The sequence below is a fragment of the Osmia bicornis genome, chromosome 3 (genome assembly GCF_907164935.1).
Source record: "Osmia bicornis bicornis chromosome 3, iOsmBic2.1, whole genome shotgun sequence".
NCBI classification, from domain to species: domain Eukaryota; kingdom Metazoa; phylum Arthropoda; class Insecta; order Hymenoptera; family Megachilidae; genus Osmia; species Osmia bicornis.
The window spans coordinates 7634587-7653290 of record NC_060218.1 but is presented as its reverse complement, the minus strand read 5'-3'; the positions used below and the strand labels follow the sequence as shown (position 1 = coordinate 7653290).

General features: G+C 35.4%; 2 protein-coding genes across 5 annotated transcripts in view; both read left to right on the top strand.

Annotated features, from left to right (window-relative positions):
- The window catches only part of LOC114877797 (mannosyl-oligosaccharide 1,2-alpha-mannosidase IA), a 369440-nt gene that overhangs the window by 308876 nt on the left and 41860 nt on the right, over positions 1–18704 (top strand). For all 4 annotated transcript variants that reach the window (XM_029190835.2, XM_029190838.2, XM_029190837.2 and 1 more), the window contains one exon: positions 3734–3949. In XM_029190835.2, the coding sequence (XP_029046668.1) occupies positions 3734–3949 (216 nt within the window). The remainder of the gene's footprint in view (positions 1–3733; positions 3950–18704) is intronic.
- LOC114877800 lies at positions 15110–17951 on the top strand. The gene is made up of 9 exons (XM_046285294.1): positions 15110–15265; positions 15659–15778; positions 15848–15968; positions 16046–16286; positions 16534–16647; positions 16715–16805; positions 16914–17059; positions 17340–17472; positions 17552–17951. Exons 1-9 carry the CDS (start codon positions 15116–15118, stop codon positions 17603–17605), a joined length of 1170 nt encoding a protein of 389 aa, XP_046141250.1. The 5' UTR covers positions 15110–15115; the 3' UTR covers positions 17606–17951.

Here is an 18704-nt window from a genome sequence, read left to right as displayed (position 1 = left end):
GGGAACCGCTATGCGGGTCGGAGTTTTTCATAAAGCCGTATCGGAAACGAATAAACCCGGTTGGTATCCGTAGGTTGTGGAGTCCGGCATTCTTTTGCAAAATTTAATGGAAGCAAGGCGAAAGCGAGCTCCAAAACATCGTAATATCTCAGCGTCGAGCGAATCATAAACCGTCTGAGGCTTTTACGAGGGAACAGCCGTTCTTTAAATGGCTTTGCGATCTCGATCTTGGGATACGGGAGACTCGGCAAAAGATATCGTCGATATTTTCCTTTGTTCGTTGAATCCTCCGAGGATAGGAAACATACCCTCCTGGCGGGGAAAAAAGAGAGATGAAGGAGGAAAATGAAGAGAGGTGGCCAATGAAATTCACGGAACAGGCTTGAGAAGTGGTTTACAGAGAGAGGAAAATGGAGACAGGGGTGTGTGTATGCAAGGGAAGTAGAAAGAGGAAATGTATATAAAAATGAGGAGCAAAAAGGTAGCAAAGAAATAATACATAAAGGGAAGAAAATAGTGTACGCCAGAGAGAGAGAGAGACAAATGAAGATGAAGAAAGAAATACAGTTGGTTACAAAAATGTTTAGACACCTACGTTATTAGGCTTTCGAATATCACCCTTTATATTTTGAATAAAAATTTTGAGTAAAATTGATAGTTCTAAATAATTTATGGTTTCGAATGAAACATAGATATTTTAATTAAAATTTAAAAGATTCTATATTCGCAGTGCAAATTTTCTCTAATTTGCAGCATTGTGATGAATACACGAATTTTATTGTATATTTTCAATTTATTTTCTATAATTTAAAATAAGAAATTAGAAATTTGTTATTTTAGCAGTTTTAATTATTTTATTATTCGATCAGATATCTATTGACCTATGAATACTAATTAATTAAATTGCATTCTGCAGTTCCTGTTTTCGAACCAATTGCATAATAGTTGCATAGGAAATAAATCCAAACGTCACTTTTTGAACTTGATCGAGAACATGGAATAGAATATCAGGAAGGTTTTTTTTATTTCTTTTTTTCTTTTTTTTTGTGGAAAGCAATTCTCCAACGAGTCAGTTTTCATCAATCGAATCCCAGTTGAGATCGAATCACACGCTGACTGAATTTCGATGCATCGTCGCGTGTATGCACGCGATGCAAGTTTTTCGCGAGCGGATCCAAGTGGTTCTATGAAATTTTTCTCGCTTTATTTATCCAACCCCTGGTCTACGCTCAATCGGCTGGCAAGGGTTCCTCTCTCTTCATATTTTTGCGAGCCACGTTGGCCGTTCGCGTTTTTGTTTATTAATGGAAACGCGCTGTGTGGCTCGGATGAAAAGAAATTTCCCCTTTTCGCAGGCCTCGAGATGCATCCCTCGAGTGGCCTCTCGATGCTTCCATGCTAGCTTATCCAGCAAATTGGTTGAAACTTCCCTATTCCAGACAACTTTTCTTTCCCTCAGGCCTTAAGAATTTCAGGATATTAATGAATTGATTGGATGGGATAAGCTTGCTGAAAAACGAAGAAATTTGTTGAAATTTTTTTTCCAATTTTCATGAGAAGAATTTTGCTCTAATTACGCATTTTTTAATTGATCAGAATTGAATCCCAAGTGACAAAGAAACAAAATAAGCATAATGGATGAAAATACATATTTTAGTGTGAAACGAATCAAAGTACACGAGTTTCATTGGATTCCAATGTGTGCGTACGTTTCTGAAACTTCATTTTCCAACCTTGTTCCCCGATCAAATTTCTCTTTCTGCATTTCTAAAACCAATTTCTGGATTTCAGTTTCCTTTCGGTTCTTCCAAGTTATAACACGAACACGAGTTTAATTATTTGAACCGTGAATCGATTTATCATACTACATTTCTTTCGACTATGAATTGAGACTTCATAAATCTAGTTATTCTAATTTAGTAAATATATTAATAATTGTTTCATAAATTATCATTACTCTATATATTTTCATATTTTACGAAGAATTTGGAGATATTGCAATCCCAAGGGCGTAATATTGAAAAAAATACCTTTCAATTTTTCTTAGTTCCAATTTTCTCATAACTGCATAATGCAATGTGACGTTTCAACAGAAATTTCATGACTGAAAAGAGATAATATAAAATTATATTAAAATGATATGAAGATGATTGGAAAAGAAATGTACGAATGCTGAAGGTTCAGATGTAGCAGAAGAAATGTTAAGTAATCATAGTTAAATTTTTGATTTATCACGAAATACGTAACATTGCCAACGAGATGCGGCATAAAATCGAAGCAGAATAATCTTGCGGGAAAGTAGATAGGATGCAAGGCAAAGGAGGAAGAATCGAGTCGGATGGGAACCGTGGAAGGAAGCGACGTAGCAGAAAATTGCAGAAGGCAGCCATCGTGGTGGCTGGTTTGCTGGAATCGCGACTTTCGACCCTTTTTGTCGTTATCCACGTAATCGCAACTAATTTGTTCTGCACCGACCACAGGGAATCGCGGGAAGGTGGAGCTGCTCTCGACTGGTAATCTGGTTAACATCCGTGTTAGGATTAAACCATTAGCTTGGTGGGAAAGGATACGAAGGGAACGACAACACCACTAGAGAAACTCGTGTACGACGTGCACTCTCGTTCGATTATTTTCCATTCGATAGGGTATTTTGAATAACAAAATTGTCTAAAATAGATTTCTCGAAGCACCAACCATCAAACTGTTGAATTAATAATGACTATTTCGATCGACGAATGTTGCTCCAAATTTTCAATTAAATATATAACACGAACCTTTTACATCAACCTAATATTTCAAACCTTCAATCCTATTGATTTCCAATGAACCAATACTCCTTGTCAGTTACACGAAATGGCTTTTCCAAACGTAAATAACCTTCTTCGAGCAGCGATAAGTTTTACAGGGTTCGTTGTCAAAATTGTCACCGTGTTCGCTAAATTTCATTCCATTTTCATCCGTCATGAATATCAGCGTGTCAAAAAAATGCTGTGCCTCCTCGACCCCCTAGTGGCCTCTCTTTCTTTCGTCGTTCCAGCGATTTATTGTTTTTTTTTTCTCTCCTCTGCTGCACGATGACCACAGAGAGGTAGAGAGAAAGACCTCGCTTCTGTTGGTGCCATCGGCCAGGACCCTGGGATATTATACTACCCCTGAATTATACGTCCATAAAAACGTGATGAAGCGGCCACGGACTGGCAGAGGCCGGCAAATGGCTCGAAAAATCAAAGAGAACGGGAATAATGGTCAACGAACGGCCAGACAGGCTAATATATTCGTTTTTCTCGCTACGATTCGCGTTGCTGTCCACAACCAACGACAGAACCATTATTTTCCTTCACGATGACACGTTTGACGAATCTCTCGGACGGAATTACGAGCCTTCGCAAATTTCTTCCCTCCTTGTTTACCCCTGGTTCATTTTCTTCTATTTCGTTTTCGTGAAAAATTCCAAGTAGTGCGTTTGACATTTTCTGCCTGGGTTTCAGTAAATTCGGGAAATATTTGCTATAATAGGAGCATAAAGTATTTGTACTCTGATCAATTTCGAGAAATATTTCATAAAATTATTTTTTGCATCATTCAAGTCAAATATGATTCTTAATTAAAATTCTTATTTTTACAAGAACTCACTGCATTTATATTATCTGTTTATTTTGTTTAATGTAAAATAAAATTGTTTATTTTTAAAATATGTATATTTGATCTAACTGTTTATTTTTCATGTTGACAGATGATGAAACATGGCTGGGACAATTACGTGAGATACGCCTGGGGAAAGAACGAGTTGAGACCGATCTCGAAGAGAGGTCACAGTGCCAGCATCTTCGGTGCTTCGAATATGGGCGCAACCATCGTCGATGGTCTCGACACCCTCTACATCATGGGCCTTCACGACGAATTCAAGCAGGGTCGTGATTGGATCGCGGAGAACCTCGACTTCGATATCGTGAGTACCTATTATTCTTCCGTTTCTCGTTTTCTACCAATGCTTTCTTCCATGGAAATCAAGAATCAATACAGGTTCTCTGTTAACAGACGGTACCTTTGATTTGTGAAATGGATTTTATATTGACGCGTTAAGAGAACGTGCTTGGGTTTGATTATCAACCGGGACGAGTTTTATCGAGCTCGTGAAAATTGTTTTAGCTTGATGATAATTCAATTTTGGTACATTGCAGTATTAATGTAATTTAGATAGTCTTTTAATTATTCAATTCTATCAAATTTGTGGCTGCCAACGCGTTAATTAAACATCTCGTTAAAATTTATTATTGTAGAATGAAATTTTTCATCATTTGGTAAAGATAAATTGATTTTAAATTATGTTCTTTATACATTTTATAATTTTTAATGTTCGATCAGCTATTTTACAAAATGCTATATTCTGAGAAAGAATTTTATTTCAAACTCTTCAGAGAAGAACGAATTTATTAACTGCTACTTTTCAAATTGCCACGTTTTTCACACCATTTTGAAAAGCCGCTATCTAGACAGAATCGTCGATATTCCAGGTTGTTCGTAGTAAATCTTGTTCTTCAAGTAACACGTCTCGCCTTAAACGTGACCATGACTTCATAAAATTCGTTGGTTCTTCCTTCTTGAAGACCGTTGATCTCTCAATAAACACAGACATATTGGAAAAAGCGTTCGACGCACGCAGCGAAAGCAATTTCATCGGGTTCTTCCCTGGCGTTGGCTGACTTGAAATCCCGATGGAACGTGGACTTTCGTCGCGTCGCTCCGCGTCGCGTGTGCACACGCCCGTCGAAATCCACTGGCTGACGGTTTTTCCTTGCCAAAGCCCGCGAAAATGTGTTTACTTTACCCGACGGGGGTAAGACGTCGCGATCTCCGCTCGGTCGAATCCGTTTTCAGGAGTGAATTCGAAGCTGAAGAGCTCGATGGCCCTTGAAATTGTCGCGAGATAATTTAAGAGAGACTCAGCTGAACGTGCTCCTGAAAATAGAATGTTCAATTTCGTTGCTGAAATGCTTTTTCTACGTTTCTTTCGTGTTAACTTCGGTCTTTTAGTTGGTCGCAATTTTTTGGAAAAAATGTCGATCGTTCAACTTTAAAAAAAAATTATAAATTAAGATTGATTGTCAGTCATGACCAAAATTTTATAAATGCAAGAATATTCCAGTTAGACATTTAACAAAAAGAATACTTCCTTATTACAAATTATATTGCTTCGTTTTATACGGTAATTATAATACCACAAGGAAAAGCGAAAAAGAGATTCAATCTAAAGTTAAACGATGATCAACGTTAAAAAATGGTTAAACTTCCTTCCTCGAAAATGAAGCGAAAATTAAAGGATATTATGGTACTTGCAGTTTGTCTTCCTTTGTTCCCTCAACATGTCAAGGACAAAGGGAGTAGCAGATTAATTTTCGCCCGGTATATTTTAAACTTTGTAATCCCCTTTGCGAAGCTGAAACTAGTCGTTCCACTTGAATATCCCTCGAAAGGATTTTCACCACTCCAAACCACGAATTAATACAATTGAGGACAATTTAAAAAATCTCGAATTATTTTTTATTTTATTCGCTATCCAATATATCCAATTATTCCATTAACTGTAGCAGTTCAAGTAGATTAAAAAGAGCTGAGACTTAACTTTTTTTTCTATGCTTTCTTGACGTGGAATGTTTAATTGTTTTTGAAAAACATTGTACATTTGAAGGGTTAAAGACTAAAGATGTCCGTAGGGAGTTACTTTGACAGGGTGAAAGGGGGATAAAAGAGAGGAAACAGCAAAAACAAGGGATTTTCTCTACCATTGGTCGAGCTCCCACGAGGATTTTATATAATCCTTTGAGAATCGAAACTATAGTGAAATGAAAATCAAACAAATATTCCCTGACCTTGACAAACAATGAAGATTCTTCCTAGAAGAAGCAATGTTAAGGTTGAAGTGCTTTAAATCCTAAGGCAAACTGAGTACCTCCTTTCATTCTACCTTCTAAATATTATTTTGAATAATTGTTAAATTAATATTTCCTGTATTTCGATGAAAATTTCACAATTGAAAAGACATCGTATGAATGAATAATTTTTACTTTGTATCTTAGTTAATAATAATTAGCGCAGGGTAAAATTAATATTGCTGAATACTGAATTTCTATAGAAAATGCTGATACATAATTTATTTTAGGAGCTTGGAACGTACTTTAATTAACATAGAAACCGATACTGCAAACATTATTACTTGACTCGTTTCGCTGCTGTTATTATATGTAAATTTTGTTGAAAGGAAAATTAAATGAATACAGGATTACAAGGATTCTGCAATTCCATTTAAATCTCAGAGGGAAATGTTTGGTTCGTTTAACCGATTTATCATTCAGTAGAGCTGCAATTCATGTAGAATTATATCCTTTTTACAAATTGATAATCTTTCAAAATTAATGAAATCTGTTCGAAATACTTATTCGCTGCAATAAAATTAAAATTAATTACTAAACACGACAAAAAATTCAATGAAATTAATTACAGCACAATTGATAATGCAACATTTTAAATATAAAATATAAGAAAATATAAAAAAGTAACATTTTAGATGATAATGTGTAAAAATACACGTAAAAAGATCAATGAAGTACAGAATATTACATTTAAACATAATATACGTAAAAGATATTATTTAATTTTTTTATGCAAATATATTCAGGAGATAGTGCAAAGAATGCCCTTTAAAATGCATTTTGTTGGAAGCCGATATCTCAATTGGTTCCTGAGATACAGCATTTTGAATGGTAGCGTTGAAAATGCGCTAGGAGATGAATGAAAGACAAGGACACGCGGAAGCGCCGTGACCTACATTTTTTCTCGGAAATGCGTACGAGTAGTAGTAGTAGTAGTAGTAAAAAAACAGGTCAGACGCTGCCATTGAGCAGCGCACGCGAGTCACTGACAAGGACCGAGCTATTGTGCGAGTGAGAAACAAACGTAAAACCATCAAAATTACGTTCATCTTCCAACGACGATATCTCCGAAAGTAAAAATCCTATTTACATGTACTAAACGGCATTTTAAAGAGGAAGATTCCCCGCTTCTATCAATGCTAACCATAATTTATTCTGATTTTTTAATCACGTTGAAAATTGTTAATAAAAATGGTAATCTTTTTGAGATTGAAAGAGAGGTGTCAGATGATTGTTTTTGGTTAGATCTTTTGACAGATAAACTTAGGCTGAGAGAAACAATTATAGTGTATTTTCAATTGTGTTTAAAATATATTTAACAATATTAAACAAAGCAAATAATGTTAGAAACTGCTTTGAAATTCCTGAGAAACGTAATGTACACTTATGAATTGGATTATTTTGAATAGATAGATCTGTTCTTAGATTGTTTATTGTATTATTTATGTTATTATTTTAATATTTAGTAGGAATTTTGATTAATTTATTTTTAACTGAGCAACTCTGTTCGATTTCTTTTAAGCCGATTAAATGCACAATTTCTGCATTCTGTTAATTTAATTTGAAAAAAACCTATAATTGTCTCTTTAATTATTGCAGTTCAAAGCAATAAATATTGGAAAATGTATATTGGAATTGATTGTCGCGTTAAACAGACGAACTGAATGGAAATGATTGAAAATATTTCTAGCTGTTGTTGGTAGAGGGAATATGGCATTAAATGGAATAATATAAAAGGCAAAGACAATCTTGGATGTAACGGGATATTAAACACACAATCTGTGGCAAATCGTGCAACGGTTACGAAGAAATTAATTCCTGGTAGGTTCGTGCTTTGCGGTGAGAACAATTTTGTCCCCGCGTACCATTTGCTTCGTCGCGATATTAATATCGACATTCCATCGCCAGCGATGTTCTTTCCCGTTTGATAAATGAAAATTCCTTAGCACAATGTACTGCTCACGTTCCGTAAATATCAATAAACGTACTGTCTTTTATATTTTAATCTCATCTTTTGTTAACTTACGTATTTCATACTTAGAGAAATAATCTTTTTTTCTATTAATATGTTCTTAAAGAATCCAACTTCCTCAAAAATGATAAATCTTTCTTTTTTCAATTCAGGTTTAAAATTACAAAAACAACATTAATTTATTCAAATATACAGCAATCCAAGCGTTGAGTTTGATCTCACTTGATTTAATCAAACTTGTTCGATCAGAAATGAAACAAACCGCGCAAGGTGTCTAATAATTCTCGTTCTGCGGGGAGTCGTTGAACGCGACGCGTCTTTCTGTGTCCGGAATTAACAATCCAACGTTGGAACTCGTTAATTAACTTAATCGTTATGTAAATCAGTATGCCAGCCGCTTCTCGAGGGGAGGGTGATGGTAGGCAAGGACTAAACTTTGCACGGGTGTTTTCGCCGGTAGACACCATGGTCCCCGTGAGCAGCAGCCAGCAAACTTAGCTCGGTTTATACGAACTTGGTGTAACAGTCCTGTTACTTCTGCACCCCGAAAACTCTCGGTTATCCTGGCTGCCCATTCCACCAACACCCACGCGGTATTAGAGCGTATTCCTAAGTGGATAACTTGGCGTATTAACTGGTAACCACGCTCGTCGAGCAAAATTCTTGCCTACCATCTACGGCCAAACTAGTCTTTATATTGTATTATAAAATAATTATTTTCTATCTTGAAACGAGCTACCCCAACAGTCGGATGAGAGACAGAAGGATTATTTTGATACTAGAGAATATTCGTAGAGATTAATTAACTCTGTGATTGGTGGAATTGAGATTTTTAAAGCTCAGAAGATGGAGAGTTGGAAGAGTTAAAGGATAGTTATTTTTGTTGATAAAATAATTTTGCAATAAAGAAATAATTGGCAAAAAAAAGAGCGGAAATCAACCCAAATTTAATTGAGTGTTAGATAATGAATATTTTAAAATCAATTGGTGCCTTCGTTAATTAATACTTCCTGTTAATTTTTGTAATATTGCATTGAATTTAAATTACCACTAAATGCAAAAAGAATTGGAATGCAGAAGAGATTTAATAGTAATGTATATTTTATTCAGTCAAATTATTCAGAGAGTTTAGGTGTTATGTAATTAGGAACACTCAGACTATTTATATTTGATGCAAGTAGATAGATATAGAAAATAATCCATTAGTTCTTGAAGGAAGGATGCAAAAATAAGTGAACTAATTTGATTTCAAATTGACGTGGAAGATATTTACTATGGAAAACTAAATTATAAAGGATTGACAAGTGACTGATACCATTAGAGCAATTTCGTGTTTTAAAGTTAGAATTAGAGAAAATTTCTTTCTTTCTGTCGAATATTCTGACATTTTCTGTAATGACTCGTACATATCTCACAAAAAATAAATCTTACAATTTTAGCATCATTATTATTTCACTAATAATTTGCAAACTATTAATACACATTCAATAGAATATGTATGAAATTCTTCGAGATACTTGATCTGCATCGAAGATTCCCATTCGTTCGTTAAATATTATCCGATCTTGAAATTTCAGCGACAGCAACGAGTCTCTTTTGAGAGAGTAGTCCGTTCAAATATTTGGTTCCTTCAAGGAATATTCCCGGTGGATTTCGATTCCTGGCATGGATAATAGGACATCAAACATTTCCTTGGTCTCTGCCAACCTCAACTATTTATCGTGGATTCCTAAACGGATAACTTCTCGTATTAGTCACTTCACCGCACTGCAAACTCGTGCGCGGAAACTGCTCCATTGCTCTTGCCAGAATTTCACCGTTACTATTTCACACCTGTACAATTCTCTTACCATTCTTCGTGTAATATCCTCGAGTTATCCATTGTTTAACACGTTCGCAATCACAATGAAAGAGACCATGAATGAATAGTATGACAATATAATTACAAGTATAATTCAACTATTTTTCTTCTTTTATTAAATTTTTCACTTGCAACCTTGTCTAGGTGCTTAATACTTATTTTTCTCCTGCGACTACTATTATTGTCCTTCAATATTTAACAAAAATCTATAAATTCTAAAGAACACATGGCTAGCTTCACCAAATCAATTCTCACTCTCCACAATAGCTCACGTTCGACAATAACGATTCCAATCGTTGCACACGAATCGAACCGTCCCGCGACACTTTTCCACGCTCTTGTGCCCGCGTACGAATAACAAGCAGCCGGATTAAAAAACACGAATGAAAGGGGCACTCTTTGGGGGTATTAATCTTTCGGTGGCCGTCCAAGCGCACCCTGTCGGCCGTCCCGGCCGAAATCAATTTCAATGCGGCGCGTATGCAAAAAGGAGGGATACGGCCGCATAAAACGCGGCAGCGAGTGAATACACCGATGCAACGATATATATTACCTTCTGCAAGATTTATAAAAGAATGAAAACAGTGCGCGGAGGCGCTGAGGGAAGGGAAGGACACCGTCCGAGGTGGGAACCGATCGTGAACGGGTTATATGGACTGGTCCGCGATTCGGATGGCCGATAAATTCAAAGAGGAAGCTCCACGGGCCTAAGCTGGCCCCGCGGGTTAAAACGAAAAACTTGCATCCCATTATAAGCTACCCGGGTCCCATGTGGCTCGAAACGGCTGGAGATACCTACACCCCAAATTTGCTTATATGGTACCTATTAATTGTTACTTATTGCTGTAGGGTCTAGTGCCATTTTTGTTCGTTTATAGTTTATAGATATGTGAAATTAAATTACAATAATTAGCAATGCCAAAAGACGATCAAAATTAACTTAAAATAATAAACAACTCAAAATCTATTAGGTACCCATATCGCAAATTTTAAAATAATAAAAATAAAAATTGTTATATAGATAATCATTATCGCAAATTTAAAAAATAGATAATAAAAAAAAATTGTTTTCTATAAGTAATCATAGTCAAAAGTCAAATTGTTACTTTTGTCCTCGGTACATTATTACATAGGTTTAGAGGTTTGGAAGAATCCTATTTCGTTTCTTCTGCAAATATTCCCAGACTCGATGTATTTTTCAGTAACACTTTTCGCAGCAACGGTTACGCCAGCGAATTCGTATCTCTTGACGCATATTTCGTGCACGCATTGTTCCTGGAGACAGTGCTCGCACCGACGTTGCTGGTGCATTTTTAATGAAGCCCCTTTCCGTTTTCGGTGCCTTTGTGACCAACCGTGGTCCGGGCACGCCTTTGCTGTAGCATTTTGCTTTATTTGTCGGCCTCTTGGGACACCTACTGCCATTGAACGTCGACCTTGTTGCCTTCAGCCAGACTATACGAATCGTTTCTCGAAAACGCATATGAAATTACTGTCTCCTACATAGAACCGTTCCTTTGTATAAATTATTATATTTTAAACGCGCTTTTAGCGCCAAACATTTTCTCGTTCGTTTACGTCTATCTGTTTTTGACTTCAGAATGGAAACGAGGTTTCATAAGCAATTTCGTTTAATTAGAAATGGAAAATTAATGAATAGCAAATATCCCATGCATGGAATATTAAAAAATCTCAAATCACTCGATGTATTATCCACGCTATTTTCACGGGTCACTATGGATAGGATGAATTCGAAGCGCATCAAACTGAAACCCATCGGTTCCGAAACTCTGATTGCTCAGCATGCGATGGAAAGGTATTTATCAGACGGTGAAAAGGTTAATCAGGATCACGTCAAATGCAGACTGGCCATGGTTACGGGGTTGGGCGGGTACTCTAACCATGCAAGTTATGAAACCTTGTAACATCGCCACGTAATATTCTTTATCCTGCACACTGTAATTAGAGGAGTAGTATCTTTTATGTATCCCAGTTTCGAGATCGTTTCGACTCATTGCCTACTAATCCCTTCTTCCACGCGTACTTTTAATCAAGGTGATCCTTAAAATACCTCATCAAACATGATTCGAAACGGTCCGCGAAATTGCAGCTCGGTTTCGTTTATGTTCTCGAATTAGCCGGACGATAATCCGCTAAACGAGCTCGCTGCTTGATGAAAAATCATTGATGACGATGGACGATAATTAACAACGTGTTTGTTTTATATTAAGTGGAATTTTACTTGGGAAAGTTAGAAGAATATTATAATGTCTAAATTAAATTTGATTTTAATTTTATGTATATCAGTTTTTTAAGAGTTTAATTAGTATTAGAGAGCTGCGAGAGATCAAATATTCAGATCGGAAATTTTGTCTCAAATTTGGGTGAAGCTCTGAAAATTTGTGTTGGACAAACTTTCAGTGTCTCGCCTGACCCAACCGGAGGCTCAAATACCCGAATTTTCGGATCTCTGCACACTCCTAATTAGTATATAATTAATCGTTGATCCTCTTTTTTCAAAAAATCAGATTTCAAATGAATATTCTTTTATGCATATCAGTAATTCGAATCAGAAAATTCGTGGTTCTTTAACCGTACTATGGAATAGAAATATCACAGCATCATGGTCGACGGTAGAAACAACAATCGGCCGATCGTTAAGAAGAAAGACGACATCCTTTGGCCGTGTAAACACAAAGGATCAGCCTCTATTGATCCTACCTAAGGCTTCTCGTAGCCTCCTCGTGATTCAATATCAATATCACTACGCCTACTCTCGTCGATTCATTCGACTCTAAGGCCTGACAGTTCCACCACAATACTACAAATAAAAGTAACAAATCCTGTACATTACTATAAATCATTCAATATCTCTTGTTTCTTTACTTCTTCTTTAGTCTATTCATTCCCAGAGATCGAAAATCTATTATTCTTTATTAAAGAAAACAAATATTTGCGACGCAAGTTAGAATATTAACGAGTTAAACAATATACCTTAATATTTTTTACCTTAATTCTCACTGAGGTGAGTCAGGAACCCCCGAGGATCTTCTTCTGAGAATCTCTTGCCATAACAGAAGAATCGAGAAGCCGTTACAGTGTTCATTGTCGATCGAACAAGCCACAAATCGCTGTTCACCATCTCATGCCCACACGAATCGGTGTCTAAGCAATCATCGAGTAGAACTTGTCCAGTAGGTACGTAGGTGGATACACAGCCTGCTAAAAGTATAGAATATAAATTCACCGAAAATGGTACCTCGCTGTTAAAATAATGAATCCTTTTAATTTGGCCATTCGTGTATTAAGAGATTCCAAAATTTCAAAAATTATGATTATGCTTTTCCAATATGGAAAACATTCAAAATCCTTTGTTTGACCATTTCAGTTATCTTTAATCGCATAAATAGTTATTGCAGATTATGGTATTCTGATTTGAGGGCATTGAACTATTAGGTATTTAAAAAATTTCACTTTACCTCATTATCAATAGGTGGTCCCCGTGGTTTTGAGGGTTAGTGTAGGTAGGACAGGCTGTTAGGAAGGAAGGAAGGACATCAGAGGGATACCGTAACGCTTCGAGCAATCAGTTATGCCAGTCGGGGTCCCTGCGACTAGCAATTTTGCGATTGCTCACCTCGAAACGGCGCATAAATCACCGACATCAGCTCCGTTACGCTGCTCCGCTGTTAAGCAACCGCTTCGAACAACTCGCGTCCATCGTACCTGCAGCTTTCGATTAAGATTTTTTCTTACGACGCTGCTCCTGATTCCGATTCACTTCCGTTTAGGTTCATTGGATGAGAATTAACTCGTCGATTCTGAAACGAGAGAAACAATGAAATATTTTTGATTTTGTCATTTCGAAAGGTGAACATTCTCGAGTGATTTCATGACATAAAAGTGTTATAGAATAACGTTTACGGGACATCAATTTGAAATTTAAAGTTTCAAGAAAATGAGTACATAAAGGCGCCATTAATGTGCCTAATAGAAAACTGTTGATTGTCCATAAAAGCAAACAATGAATCAGAGTGAAATTGGTACATATGACTTCATTTCATCGCGTAAAAGTATTACAAAACAACACTTGTTGTATGGCAATTTTAAGCTTAAAATTTTATGAAAATGACTGCATAAATGTTCCATCAATATTTTTAATATAAAGCGGCTGATTCTTTGTTGAAACAAAGGATTAACCAATATACGGCTTTAGTTTTATCCATTAGCAAATATTCAATTTCCGGCGGCTTTTATGCGAAAATGTTATATTAATGGATTTTTCCATTTGTTATACCATACAGAATCTGCATTTTTATGTATAAAATGTATAAAAAATATTATTATTCTTAAAGCATTATAGTTTGATTAAATTGAATACATACTTTGGTTCAATTCTATTAATATTCTCAGAGAACATATTTCTTTATTAAAATTCTTTTTATAAGCCATTCGACGAATAGAAATCGTTCATTGTCCCCATACAATGATCTTTCGCTCTCAGCTCAACAATGCATGCATGTCATCGGCAGCAACACGTGTGAGTCACAATGAAACACAATGTGAGTCACCGTATATGCATTCATATCACTGAAAGAGTTAAACTTCATTTATCAATACAATTCACGCGTCTTATTATTTCAACAAACATCTATCGCCCTTAGTATAACACTTCATTTTAATTAAAAAATAAAGTAGAGAAGTGATATTCATTTTCTTTTTCTTGAGAAATAAAGAACCTTATTTTCAATGCATTCACTCTATCAAGAGAATATCGATTTTTCTGTTGAACACCACTTTTACTCCATAATTTATATTCACACCCTTTAATGAGAAATCAATTGCTTTTTGACAGTTATTTCCTCGCGTTCATACTTTTCTTTTCATTTATGATCAGTACAAATGAAAATTGAAATTTTTATTTTAATTTCAAGCGCACTGTTTAAACTGAAACGACACTGCACTTTATGTAAATTTTACAAAAGCTACTATGTTATATGCTTTTCACATTTCCCAGCAAAGACAAAACAATCCATACTGTGCAACGTATGAAACTACAATGACGGGTTTAGAAGTAAGAAAAATTCTGCGCTTGCGTGGCAACTAAAGTAAAAAGGGGAAATATTCGAGAAAACTTTGTCACGATATTAAGTGTAATTTAGTCATCAATGTATTTTTTTCACCCTCGCGTAGCGAGAAATTGTTGCGTGCATCAAACTTGCAAATTGCACCCCCCGTCAATCATTTCGGTGCCACCATCCCTCGGTTTTGTATCTTGAAAACACCGTAGAGGGGATGTAGAGCTTCGAATCGATTCTTGACTCGCATTCGTTGTTGAAACTTCGTGCGAGCATGTTGTTCATCGACAGATTTGTCTATACTCGTACTTTTCACAAGAAACTGCTTCTACTTTTTGGTTTTTGGCCAAGTTCCTATCCGCGGCTTCAAAGACTACAGATTTCTTTCTTCTATCTTCTGTTTGCTATTAGCATCATTTTGCAGGTAATTAAGTGTAGTGTTTTAAAGACATTCGATACATTTCTTACAGTCAATGTATGTATTTCTTCAATATTAATATTCTATAATATTTAATTTACCGATTACAAATTTTTTTGTAACTTACTTTAAGAAAGTTATATGTGATTTTGGGTAAAAAGTAAAGATTGGGTCTTTTTTTATCGAACACGGTACGGTCAATTTTTCTGAAATTTATCCAAGACATGTGTTGAATCGAAATTATTAAATTAAAAAAATGTCAAGTTCCTCTAACTTTTTAATTGCATTATCGAACCTCCTTAATTAAAATCTTAAATTAATATTTCAATCTTTCCTACTACAAAGGTCCATTTTCGCTATGGACCTGAATGATTTCATCAAATTGACATTTCTTTTTAGTTGGCAACTATTTTCTCGTCCGACTGCAATTTTGACTGCATCACACGTGTATTGTCGCTGCTTCTTCCGAACATAATAGGTGGCACTAAATTCATCTACAGTCATATTTACAAAACAACCGTAAGTTGTCTATTGAAAGCATACACGAATCTCATGTACTATATTAAGCGTGTTGCACCGTGTTAATAGGTGCAAAAATTATTTATGAGGATTGAGATTGACTGGGAATTTTTGAAGGATGACGAAGAAGCTATTGAGATTCTGCGAGAGTATACAAGAAACATATCTATGCTTCTGATATGTGTGATTGGTATAAAAAATAAATATAATATTATTTCTCGATCATTGATCAAACAATTTTATAATTTTCAATTACATAGCTTTTAGCATTTTTGTGTTGTAGTTTTTCAAGCGGTATAGTACTGGTTTTCATAGTAATGTCCCCGAAGGAAATATCCGATGATTGCACGGAATTTTCGTCACGTTTGCTCCATTTGGAAAGGAATATGTATAATTCTCTTGATTTTATGTTAGTGATCGGATTCACAGATTGTGTTTTCGTTATAATCAGTGAAATCTCTAATGGGTTTATATCGGAACACGTGTGTGGGCTGTTCAGAATCGTAGGGTAAGGAATATGACAACATTACAAAACGAAAAACTCCAATTTAAAACATTTTTTTAAATTTTACTACCAAAGCATTTGATCGATACATGACTTATATTTTATTAATTTCTTTGATGTTTGGTTTTTGGAGTTAGTCAAGTTGACAAATGAGCGATCCATATTATTTTATTCCGACAGGATAAAAGTTAGTTTCACAAAAATATTAATATTTTCATTGACATTGATGATGAACATTTAATTTTAACAGACATCATTTACGACGCGCAAGTGATGTGAATGCAAAGCTTCCGCTTAATGAGAGAAACGACAAGATTCGTTCGAAAATAATACATGCTGTGCGTGTTCATGTGAGAGCAACAAAGTTGGTATATCCATATAATTTGTCTTTTTAATTCAACAATTCAACTTCTCCTTTTCACTTTTTTGAGGCTTATGAACACTTTCTGGAACTCGTTTGGAACAAATTACGTAGTGATTTTGCTTTGTGGTACCGCTTCAATAAGCTTACATATGATAAACGTAAGTGATAACCCTAATTTCCTTGTATAATTAAAAAATAATCCGTACCTTATTAAATATCTTATAACATAAATAAATAATGAAATTTTGCAAAATCGTTGAATCTAGCTGATGGAAGATGTAAGACAAGCTCTCAATGTGGGAACGGTAATGACATCAGTCATTCCCATGTTATATATGTACATTTATTTGTTAATCGCGAATCATTTTGGGCAAAGAGTGATCGATCACAGCGTGGATATTTTTCATGACGCGTAAGTACATTTGATTCAGAAATAATTAATTTAACCTTTGAACAGCGGAGCCTGGATCAATCGTGGTTAAAGTTAAATGTATAATTTTTAACCGAAAAAGTTTGATGTATTGGAAAAATAATTTTAAAAGAGCAGTGTAGAATTTAGAGAATGAAAATAATGTGAAGTGCAGAATTAAATTAAAATTGGGGCTCTCTCCATGGTCCGCCATTCGAGGGTTATTCTGAAATCCATCATTGTCACGACTAATTGAAATTCTTAGAATTATTATAAATTTTAGATACAATTCTCGATGGTACGAAATTCCTGTCGATATTCAAAAATTATATTTGTTCATTCTACAACGAAGTATAAAGAGTTCCGCGTACATTATACCTGGTGCATTCATATCATCGCACGAATTTATAACCACGGTAACAATAATTTCTTCGTAATAACGTATAAATATTATTACTATGAAATTTACCCAGAAATTTTGCAATGCTCTTTCAGATCGTAAAAGTGTCGTTCTCCTGTTTCACCGTGTTATGTTCGTTGCAAAAATAACGTTATCTCGTATGTTTTCATACGAGACGTGTATGGTGAACAATGAACGAAACGGAAACATAAGATATGTATATGGTTAACGAGTTATTGTTATCTCATTGATGTTTTCCTGCACTGTATAAATGAATATTGTTCTTGATACACAGCGCCGGATCGATAGGGGGGCTAAGGCCTCGGACCTTGTTTTCTAGGAGGCTCCATTCTAAAACTTTTATTTACTATGTCAAAAGTTCTAATGCTTGGAATCCACTATAATTTTGCAAATTTTTGACGCAATTATTGTTGCAAAACTAAATCTTTAAAAATTGCAATTTTTTTATCAAGTTCAGCCCCGGGCCCCCAAAATCATCCGGTCCTGTTGATACATGTATTGTTGTTTATGGATTTGCATTTGGAAATTACATGTTTGTTGTAATGTTTACATAACTGTTGTGTTTTTTAAATAAATTTTCTACCATTTCATGTTTCCTATTTGATATAGCTGGATATTGAATAATATAAATTGTTCTTATCGATCAGCGGAACGAATGGTATGAGATAATTTTATTGGATTATATTTTTACTTACTCGTATAAATATTGCTCTTATAGTGATATTGGTGATGGTGTTTTTCTGGGTTCATTTGATATATTTATTAGACCATGGTAGTGATAATTCAGGAAGAATTTCTGAAAAATATAATTTTATCAAATAAAAATAAATTTTTTCAAATTTATATCTACATAATATTTTTATCTTTAAATACTGGCTTTCTTTCTGTTATTCTGCTATTTGTAAAAAAAGAGTATAGTAGACTCCCGTTATATCGCCGCCGACAGGGCTATAAGAGCGAAGAACGTTTTAAGCTTCAATGCTCCCATCTAGAAGAAGGGGGGTTATTGTCAATAATGAGCCTTGTGGGGTTGGGAAACCCGTTCCGAAGCTTTCGCTTATACCGGCGGTGTTAAAGGGCGCATAGCGCTAGAATCAAACTACCACCCAACGTCACCTCCTTACCAAGGGGAGACGGGCCGGAGCAATCCCGCTCATGGCGAACCAATCATCGCACGGGGTGAAGACCCACACACCAAACTCTTCGTCGGCGTGTAAGGAGTTTTGC

What these genes read in the sequence shown, in the direction of transcription:
- LOC114877800 (XM_046285294.1), top strand. Translation starts at nt 15,116, where the DNA reads ATGTTGTTCATCGACAGATTTGTCTATACTCGTACTTTTCACAAGAAA. An exon ending in CTATTAGCATCATTTTGCAG is followed by an intron (nt 15,266 to 15,658) that starts GTAATTAAGTGT and finishes ATTTCTTTTTAG; the next exon opens with TTGGCAACTATTTTCTCGTC. An exon ending in TAAGCTTACATATGATAAAC is followed by an intron (nt 16,806 to 16,913) that starts GTAAGTGATAAC and finishes CGTTGAATCTAG; the next exon opens with CTGATGGAAGATGTAAGACA.